Raw genomic sequence first — 11164 nt, forward strand, 5'->3', positions numbered from 1 at the left:
TACTTAGATGATGGTGAATCCCTCCATCGTAACAAAAGGCCACGTACAGTTCCAAGCACAGTTCCCATAATCAGGGTAATAACAGTTTATTCTTCCTGCCCCAATAACAGAGACACTGGGGATCCCACAGCAGCCAAAGTGACCATTTGGGCAGCTATGGTCTCATTCTAGGCGGGGTGGGTGTGCCTATGCAAATGAGATCGGCCCCTGAAGTTCTTTTCCACAACTTGCCACACCTCACCACCAGATGTCAGGGTGGAGCTCATCCTGACACTGCTTACATCGGAACAGTTTAACTGAGTACTTGCCCGCTGCCCTGCGTCCCATTAAGGCATGTCGGATCTATGAGCCTAGAGCCAAGATATAATCCTGAAAGAGCATAGTTCTATCCAGGATACTTGTTTTTGGAACACTCTATTATGTCTACACTGCAGTGGGGAGCAAGCTTCCCTGTCTGGGTAAACAGACAGGCCCAGGCTGTGCTTGAGCTAGTGCTCTAAACATAGCAGGGTGGACATTGTAGCACCGGCTGTGGCATGAGCTAGCCACCCGCGTATGGGGGATGGGCAGGTTTCTACGCCAGCAGGTAGCCCATGCAGCCACATTCACCTATAGCTCAGCTTCTGCTGCTGCCACTCCCTCAACTGGCTCTCAGTTTGCTCTGTTCCTTCTGCGTCACTGCCGCTCCATGGCATTGTCATTCCCCCTGCTGCTGGGAGCTCCCGCGTCGCCCCTTCCCCTGCCGTCGCCTGCCCGTCTCCCGCGTCGCCCCTTCTCCTGTCGCAACATCCACATCACTATTTTTAGGGTGCTATCTTTAGCAGAGCTAGTGCCTGTCTGTCTGCCCAGGCTAGGAGGCTGTGGTGTAGATGTACCCTATGGGGCCTGATCTCGGAAGGTGACGAATACCTCCAGCATATTGCAGGAGGTATTCAGAACGCTTTGCGGGCTTGCCCTATCTCCCTGAAGGCCAGTATAATACACTGCATCCCTGGCACCCTTCCAGGTAGGACTGAAGGCTTTTTTTTGTTTTTCTTTCTTATGGCTGAGCTGTTTGGACAACATGCATTTTGTGGGGAGGGACTGGGATTTGCCTTTTGACCGTTCACCTATGAATGTGTAAAGGCATCCGACCATTTAGAGCATACATCAGAAAACACCATGGGCAGCACGAGTAAACTATATTGAAGACATTTTCCTGCTTGGTCTTCTGAGACGTTTCTTTCTCTCTGAGTGAGGCTCTTTGTGCTAGGCACAGCAGGAGCTAAGCCATTATTCTTCTTAACTGACTTCAAATTATTCATTCTCTGTTCATTTTAAAGAAAACAATTCCAAGTATGGAAAATAAACCGTTACCATTTTGTGTAACAAATTTGGTAATAAAAGAAGTGACAGTTAATATAGGAGTTGACATACCATTTTCCTTTAAAGATACTGAAAGTATCACGCATATTACAAACAATTCTAAAATCATACGTCTTTCCTCTTACTTACAAAAAATGGAGTAAGTTAAAGGTTTGTTGTCAAAATACTCAAATCATATATTTCAAAAATGTCTTTGTTCTACTTTTTCTAGAACAGGACATGAAGATGTCATAGATCACAATATTCATTAACTTGATGCTGAGCATGTTTGTGTACCAAGTAGCAGTAGTTCTAATAACTAAAGGGGACAGGACAAGCCATTTTTCTGTTGAGGGCACCTTGAGTCAGATATTGACATTGGCTACAACTACAACCAGTTGCAAAGTTTATGAAGAGAAATAGGGAGCTCCACAGAGTGACTTGCCTTTTCGCTAGAGTATTCACATGCACATAATAACAGTGCTAAAACCACAGCTGAATTTCAAATCATGCATGTGTTTGGTTGTAGTGGCTTGCCAGTGAGAGAGGAATTAGATAGAAATTCCCAGTTCACAGCAGAAATGATGGAAAGGATATAGACAATTTTTAGCATGCACAGGGAGTTGTCTGAGTCACATCTTCCACAATCCTTTGGAAAAATGGAATGTTCAAATCAAACTATTGTAAATGCCATAAAGAAATATATTTCTACTTCTGGAAAAGCATAACATATGAACTATCTTTTATTACTTAAGGTTAGCAGTACAGTATTGTGTTTGCTTTTCCATTACCTATTTCATATGTAGAATACAGCATGTGAACCTACTAAGTGCTTCAACAGCCTGTAAATAATGTATGCACTTGAAAGAGGCTGAGGCTGCTCTCATCAAAGTCAATGGGGGATTTGGCTATTGACTTCGATGTGTGTAAGATTGGGCTCACTTTAAATCTTGCTGTACCAGAAGAAATGGTTTGTCCTTTTAATGCCTCCGTCAGTTACATTAATATAGTGGTTCAAAGGAAGGAAAAGAACTCAGCCCAATTGTGTAGTGCTATCCTCTTGCAGGATTTTTTTTTCTCAACCCCAGTTTATGCCCTAAAGCATAAATACTGGTAACTCTTTCAAGTGATTAACCTAAATAGTTTTTAGAGTAACAGCCGTGTTAGTCTGTATTCGCGAAAAGGAGTACTTGTGGCACCTTAGAGACTAACCAATTTATTTGAGCATGAGCTTTCGTGAGCGATGAAGTGAGCTGTAGCTCACGAAAGCTCATGCTCAAATAAATTGGTTAGTCTCTAAGGTGCCACAAGTACTCCTTTTCTTTTAACCTAAATAGTGTAACTGCCAGTGTTGTTCTTATTATATTTCTTTAACTAATTATGTGTGTATATATGTAAACCATTATTTTTATCATGTTTGATGCATGTAAGTATGGAAGAAATGATTCTTTTCTCACTTTGCATCAGTTTTCATTGGACTTACTGCTGATTCCCACCAGTGCGAGAGGAGAATCAGATACAGTATCTAATGCCCTTTTTGAATCTTGTTAAATTGTTCTCAGTAATATCTTGTTAAATATTCACAGTAATATCTCGTGATGGTGAATTACGAGGTGAATATACTGTGTGGGTGGGAAAGTATTTCCTTTTATCCATTTTGTGCCTTTTTGAATGAATTACCTTTAAAATGTGTTGTTTTCACCGAAATCTGAGTGAAAGCTGTAAAGGCAAAGAGACCTGTTTACAATAAGAATAACAATGAAAGAACATAATTGACAATTAAGTGGTGGGTTCTGAATGCAAAAGAGGGAAATATTTCTGGGAAAGGAACTGAGATGGAAATTACCCATACTTGATCTGAGCCCAAAGCTTATCTATCTTGGGAAGTTTAAGGAAAAATTGGTTCAGCTGTTCTGAGAAATGGGAATATGGAAGGAAACAGTTTCCCCATATGTTCTGAATGACGTCTGCAATCCCATGTATCCCAAATGGCTGAAGCTGGTAGCCATTTTAATGCAATACTGAGTTGAACACATAAAAATCAGAAAATTCAAACCTGTAACATTCCTACCACAGTAGGCCACATTACATATACAATTGCGGAGTATTTTGGGTGGATGTGTATATATTTTCCTTCTTACATGACTTCTCAGACATGCCTGTTTGTTACTGTACTACCACTGGAAATTCTGCCAGATTTCCTGTGCATGTCGCTACATAGACCAGCTGCCTCTTTAGCCCCATCCAAAATCCTCCAAAAAGCCACAGCAGTGTAGTGGTCAGGAGCTGCTTTAACTCTAGGCAAAGTATGCAGCAGTAAACTAGGCAGGGCAGCAGATCTCTGGGAGAAGCATTTTTTTTTAATGTTCATGGCTTTGTCTTCCCCTGGTGCTTCAAATGCTGCCCTCCTAGAACTATCCCTGTCACTGGCAAACACGCCCTTCGACGGCTCCCTGCACAGAGCTCCTCCTCTATACCATGGAGTCCTTCCTCTGTTCAGAGTCTCCAGAACTCTACCAGACAGCCCCACTCACATGTCATAGCACCCCACCCACTGTACCACACAGCTCCCCTGCCCCAAACTGGACCATACAGCCATACCTGCTTTACCATAGAGCTTGGCCTCGATACCACACAGCCATGCTCACTGAATAGCGCTCCACCCACTGTGTCACACAACTCTGCCCACTGCACATGGCTTCACCCAAAGGGGAAGCACACTGAAGTTTTGCCAATGGCAGCAGATTGTGTTGAGTGGCCACTGGTACATTCACGTTTCAGGATCATCTGTGGCTTTGGGGGAAATGAAGATGATTCCTTTTGAGGGTCCTAAGCCTCCCCACGTTTTATGGTTTGTACCCTAAACTTTTTCCCCTCTGCATTTCATCCTGGATGGGATGATCTGTTCTTTGATCTTCGGTCAGTGAATTGAAAGAAGTTGGAAAAAGAAAAATGGTTGTATCTAATACCTGTACTCTGTATTGATGTGCTTGGGCCAATTTTGTGTATTTAAGTGAGGTGCATGTTATAAAGCATGAGTCTGTAATGAGAAATAAATGGTGGTAGAAGCCAATGTACAGTAACCTTACTTGTGGAATATCTTTGTAACTGAGAACCTAGTGAGGAATGCATAATAAATTCATCCTCTGCCAGTTTTAGTTTATGTTGTCTCAATACCTGCAATTGTGCAGATATTAATGGGCAGGTTACTAAAATGACTAACTCCAGAAGGTTTAATATCTAATGTATAACACTTAGACGGCATTTAATTATAAAGGTCTTTTATGTTCTGAAAAGAATGCTGACTTTTTTTGTATCAGATATTCAAGAACTCTTGCCAGCCTTCTGAATCTCTGCTCTATGTCTAATAGAGGGGACTCTGAGGAAATGATGTATATTGTAATTTATCTTCAATAAAATGTCCTGTACTAACGTAATACTCACGCACCAAATGGGAAAAATCTGGTTGCTTGTTAAAAGTCTAACTACATTATTAGAGGTCAATGTTTTTCTAAAAATAAATATAGCAGAACTGTGAATCTAAAAGGTAAAGTTTTACTTATTTATAATCTCTTCTGTGGTGCTCATCACTGTAGTAACTTAGAACCTCATAAATACCAATCAGTTTATCCTCCATGGGGAAAGAGTATTATTCCCTGTCTGTAAAACGGGGTTTTGAAGTATAGATAGATGAAATTATTTACTAAAGGTCAAACAGGGTGTGGCCGAGCTAGGAATATAAACCAGATCATCTAAGTCCCCGTTCCAGTGCCTTAGCCACAAGCCCCATCCTTCCTCTCAATCATTATTGCTGTTGACATTGTCTGTTTTTCAGATTTCAGAGTAGCAGCCGTGTTAGTCTGTATCCGCAAAAAGAAAAGGAGTACTTGTGGCACCTTAGAGACTAACAAATTTATTTGAGCATAAGCTTTCATGAGCTACAGCTCACTTCACATCATGCATTGAGCTGTAGCTCACAAAAGCTTATACTCAAATAAATTTGTTAGTCTCTAAGGTGCCACAAGTCCTCCTTTTCTTTCTATTTTTCAGAGTAATTCACAGATCTTCCACGCAGGCACACTCCGCTTTCTCACAAGTTTATGTGGAATATTTTCCTTTAGGAAACTTTGTTTTAGACTTTACATTTAGGTACTGAATATACTGAGATAAAGCAGATGGCTAGTGACGGAGAAGGTGTTGCGGGAGGTTGGTTGGTCAGAACAAACAGAAAATCTAGATAGCTTGTATGCGCTCAGTGAATGTGAGAAAAGTCAATCCTCTTTGTCCTGCCACCCTCCCTGTGACAAATAAGTCAAATTCCTCAGCTTGCAATGTGTGCCTGCACAATGTGTGCCTGCACAAACATACTCCATGCTCACTTATTTTAGAGTTGACACTTGGCAAAATATATATAAAAAGGTGAACCCCCCCCCCCCCCCGTCGGTGTTTTTATTCTGTCAGTGCTTGCATTTCTTCACATTCGCAAGCAATATTAGTGTCCTCTAACCAGCAAAAACTTGGAAAGGCAAAGCCAGAGAATTTGTGTCAGGATCCCACTTATGAAGTAGAATTCAGGGCAATAGTTTGGCTGGGACAAAGTGTAAAAGCAGAAGACTCACTCTCCCTTTTGTGTTTTCAAAGTTTGATGCAAACCACATTGAAGTCAAAAGAGAGATTCACTTTGACGGCAATGGGCTTTGGATTGTGTCCCCAACGTGAAACTTCTTTACAATGTGCTAGTCTTTTGTTAACTGATTTGTGAATTTTAAATGGAACATAATGGATTTTTAGAGAATATATTGAATACTTTGTGATCATGTTGAGTTCTATTTTTATGTTATTATTTTACTAGAAATATGCCTGTGAATACATGATGAACTACTCCATAGTACACTGCAGTCAAACTGCTGCTTGGTTTTCTATGTACTGTTCATATGAGTACAGTTCGTGCTATGAGCTGTTAGGTACTTTACTTTCTCCTCACTAGTACAATAAAATAAAGTAACACAAAGCTCCAGTAGGGCTTGCCTTGTTAACGGTTCTGATGTGATTCTCACTGTTCCCAAAAATATAAAGGTTTTATAAGATTTAAAATATTCCCAATGGAAACCATGAACATTTATTGGAGAAGAATAAAACTTTTTGTCCGGAAATGTCTGTTATGAAATTGCTTGTTTGACAGGCATGATTAAGCCACACTATTTTGTAACCTTATTTTTTAATCATAGCCTAATTTAGGTCTCTTAGTGGGTATATCAAAGCTTGCAGCAAAACCCAGAATTATTTTTGAAGATTTTTGCTTTGTAAGAAATATAAATTCAGTATTCCTTGCAGCTATATCTTTAATATATTTAAACATGTGAAAATCTATTTTTCCTTTTTTTTAAACTTAGATAAAAATATAAAAATATAATACTATAATTTATAGAAATTAAATTGCACAGTGCACATTATTATTTACAAATGTGTCTAGTACTGGTAACTGTCAGAGACAGGACAGTGGTCCATTTGCTTGATCTATTATAGTCTTATGTGCATTACATTTAAAATCGGACAAAGTAATTTTGCTTTTATTTTTATAATACTAGTTCTTAAATGCAACTTGCAGACAACAGTGATGGAGGGTAATGCTATGTATAAATTATATTTAAATGGTATTGACCATCCTAAAATGTAACTTTTCCCACTTAATAAAAGCTTCATTCAAAATATAATTGAGAAATGTTTCTTGAAGTATAAAGATTTAGGTGCATTGATTCTTTCCCATATGCTATATTTAGAATTTTGATTTGGGCTGTATAATGAGTTAGATTTTGGCATGTGAAACAAATTTTAGTCGAGGCTCATCATTTTCCTATATAGACGGGATAACACGATTCTTATTTTTGAATATTTACCCGATGGAGCTAGACATTGAAGCAGAGAGAGCTGGTGTGATTAAACTAAGCTAGATTTATTACTGTGGGTTTTTTTAATGGCACATTTTCTATAAAATTGAAGGAGTAAATGCCTCAGCCCTTTAGCTAACAATAGAAGATATAGCATTTTGCATAGTTTCTACATATTTCTGGATAATTATGTAAGTAGAAGCAGTGGAAGAAACATAAACAAGATCATTCTGAAAAATGCATTAGAATAATTGTGTTATTATCTGTTGTGGTTGTGCTCTTCTGACCACATTGTGTTCTTGCATTATTACACTCTGTGTATATCTCGATGTAAGTAAAACTACTGTTTAAAATGTGTTTAACAAAAATAATATGAACAAAGAAACTGTGGGTAAGCACCATGTTCCAGTTATCTGGCCTGTGGGCCTGATCCTATTGACCATACTTGCATGATCGATCCCATTGCCTTTATTGGGACTGCTAGCATGATGAGAGTATCAGCATTAGGCAGAGATTTTCAAGAAGCTTAAGAGAATTAGATGCCCAAAATAAACTGAAATTCAGTGAGAGGCTCCTAACTCCCTTGAAAATCCCAGCATGAATGACTATAAAAATACTGTTCTGAGAGGCAAATCTGTCGCTGTCAATCAGAAAACTTCATTTGAATGTGTAGAAAAAAAATCCATTGTTCCAGGTAAAGAACTCAATTTGCAGGATGGTAGAAATGAATATCAAAGACTATTGTTGACATCACATCTCATTTTGCTTTTTCTTTGTAGGTTACATATTTGGGTAAGGTGTCCACAACAGGGATGCAATTTTTATCAGGCTGCACAGAAAAACCTGTCATTGAATTATGGAAGAAGCACACACTAGCCAGGGAGGACGTCTTCCCAGCCAATGCCCTTCTGGAAATCCGACCCTTCCAAGTCTGGCTTCATCACCTGGACCTCAAAGGCGAAGCCACAGTCCACATGGATACCTTTCAGGTGGCACGTATTGCCTACTGCACTGCCGACCACAATGTCAGCCCAAACATCTTTGCTTGGGTTTACAGGGAGATCAACGATGACTTGTCCTATCAGATGGACTGCCATGCTGTAGAGTGTGAGAGCAAGCTGGAGGCCAAGAAGCTGGCTCATGCCATGATGGAGGCCTTTAAGAAGACTTTCCACAGCATGAAGAGTGATGGCCGGATCCACAGGAATAGCTCATCTGAGGAAGTGTCTCATGAATTCGAATCTGATGATGGCTGACTGAACTCATTGATAGTACAGCAAAGGCAGAAATTGCCTAGGGAAAAGGAGCTGATAGATGAATAAGCAACAACTGATATCTGGAATTAAAAGACGGCCAAATACTTGGCTGACCAGCTTTTTAAATCAAAAGAGCAAATCAATACCTAAAGATATGCATCATTAAAGTAATTATGTTACATTGAAATCTGCTGCTGTTGTAAATGTGAGAAAAAGCTTTTTCTTTTTTTTTTTCTATATCACTTCCCCAACCCATGCACCATCAACTCTTTATAGCCTGGTATAGTTCAGGTGTACAATCTGAAGTTGATTCAGTCCAGTTTGCCTTATGAAACTCATCAAGCAATTTTAATAGTAGATTCTCTGGGATTCATAGCTGGGATCTGATGCTGCTATGCAGCGGCAAGTGGAAAAGGGAGCCCTTTGGTTCAGAAAAACAAATCCCTTTCCATGTCATATTGCAAAATCATTTGACCTTACCTAGGCTGAAACAGCCATTCATAGGCTTTTTGACACATGGCCTGACATTCTGCAGTTTATTCACATTTCACAGATTTTTAAAAAGATGCTTATATTTACACATTATATCATATGCTATCCTTTATTTTATTCATTTTGTCTATTTTCTTAATGTACCTGCAGCCACTCGTCTCCCACCAAGCACCATTAATTACAATTTCCAGGATACCAAAAAGGGAAAGAAAACCCATGATGGCTGGTAATACAGTGAGCCAGCTCCATTATTTCTGCTGAGAGTTGAGTGACATGTTGCTAAGACCCGTGGTCTTTCACCAGTTGACTGGGACTTATGATCCACCTCAGGTCTGAAGTGATATGAACATCGTAGGCTTAACTCCACAGTAGTCTCCATTACCAACCTAGCGTATATAATTTGATGTAGCTGGTACTGCTGGGTCACAAAAGCCAGGGGTGTGTTACCATAAATAGCAAAAATGTCTCTGACAATGAAAAGGCACTGGTCCTTTTAGAGTCAGGTTTGAAATGATTGAGAAGTTCACATTAAGATATCCTGCACTTTTCCTGGTCCATGGACAAAAAGGTTCATAACTTTTGTAAAGGCAGAAAAAAATCATATAAAAACAAAACCTTTGGTTCACTAAATGTTTTTAAGGCCAAGAGCAGACGAATAGTTTGCAGGTAATGCTGCTCCTTGTTCGTAATCATGGTAATGGTAGGGGCACTAGGGCACCTTACAGAAGCCTTAAAAGAAAGCTATGTGTCTGTGTTTTGGTGTGTATATATACATTGTGTGAGAGAGCATATGTATGCCTGTGCGTATGGCCAATGTTAAAGCATGAGATTGAGCATGGAGACATGTTGATGGGGACCCACAGCTCTTGAAAATATGCTTGTTGCTTTCCAATGTATGTAAACTATTCTCCAGCATAAATACATTCATACTTTAATAAAAAATATGTTTGAGTTAAAGCTATGATAGTTTTAGGCTCTGTTTCCAATGCAAACTCTCTGTTTTTGCTTAAAGTACCTTGGTCATCCACTGATGACAGATGTTTTTACAAACAGCAATTGAACTGATTAAAAATTGTTATAGGCTTATTTATATATACACCCACCCCAACAGTTAATAGGATTAAAATATTAATTTATTTACATTTAAAACATTACATTAGTTTCCAAAAGGGGTAATGGGAATTTTTATGATTTCCTGTTGGGCTGAATTATTACTATCTAAGATCAGCTTTTAACTTTTATTTTAAGGTCTGTAGACACCAGTTCATACTTTCTGCTTTCCAGTAGGTGGCAGAGATTTTTCTCCAGGCAATGAGTCTAACTTAAGAGCCCTATTGACCAGAAACGGTACCTTGCCTCCACTACCATGGAACAGTTCGGGTCTGGCATCAGCATCCAGTATGAAGAACAAAGAAGCTCAGCAAGTTCCTCGAATACTTTGGTATTGTATCTTTGAGTGCCTGCTGCAGAGAAATGATCCAGAGTACAGAACTCTGAGTCTGGAGAGCCTAAATTTAATTCTCAAAGTTGAGATTTCCTTTTCCTCACTATGGCTAGTAAGAAGTTGGGTTACTCTACAGTCTTTATCTTTGCTTTAAAAAATAAATCTGAACTCTGTTAGGCAGGTATGTCTCTTTATGGTCAAAGGCAACCTTTCTTCAACTTTGGGTCAAATTCTGCTCACTTCCTCAGAGTTATAGCCTGCATTTAGCTATGTTGGGACATTTGGCAGCCAAAATTGCTGTCATTCAACTTCTCAGATCCATTTTCTGGTCCTTTTATAGTAATCCCAGGTGTCTCTTTGACAAGGTTCAATGGGTTCTCCTGATTTCACCACTACTGATTATATATCTTACATGTGTGTTGGCAGGAGACAGGTCCAAAAAGACAGAGCTTGCAATTTTATAAGGCTATTTAAAGAAATGCCTCTTGATTAAGCATTACAAAATCCTGATTAAGCATTAAAAAAGTTGCCAAGCCATGGAGCCAGATTTTTACTAAATGGAGCCCCGATGAATGTGTGATGGCTTTTTGTCTTTTATATCTTGCATCATTCTCATAATGTATTGGAAGAAGGTTGCCAAAGCTAAAAACAGAACTATAAATAATAACTGATATAATTAAATATTTGTATACCCAGAAGGTAGGACTAGAGAACATTGCTGTGGGCTCTGTTGTTCCATA

The 11164-nt window shown here is 39.2% G+C and overlaps 1 protein-coding gene across 4 annotated transcripts in view; it reads left to right on the plus strand.

The window, feature by feature from the left end:
• The window catches only part of PID1 (phosphotyrosine interaction domain containing 1), a 160696-nt gene extending 150759 nt beyond the window's left edge, over positions 1-9937 (plus strand). For all 4 annotated transcript variants that reach the window (XM_084639189.1, XM_084639190.1, XM_084639191.1 and 1 more), the window contains one exon: positions 8012-9937. In XM_084639189.1, the coding sequence (XP_084495315.1) occupies positions 8012-8488 (477 nt within the window). In that variant the 3' untranslated portion in view covers positions 8489-9937. The remainder of the gene's footprint in view (positions 1-8011) is intronic.
• The last annotated feature ends 1227 nt before the right edge of the window (positions 9938-11164 follow it).

The sequence above is a fragment of the Lepidochelys olivacea genome, assembly GCF_965140295.1.
Source record: "Lepidochelys olivacea isolate rLepOli2 genome assembly, chromosome: 9".
Lineage (NCBI taxonomy): Eukaryota > Metazoa > Chordata > Testudines > Cheloniidae > Lepidochelys > Lepidochelys olivacea.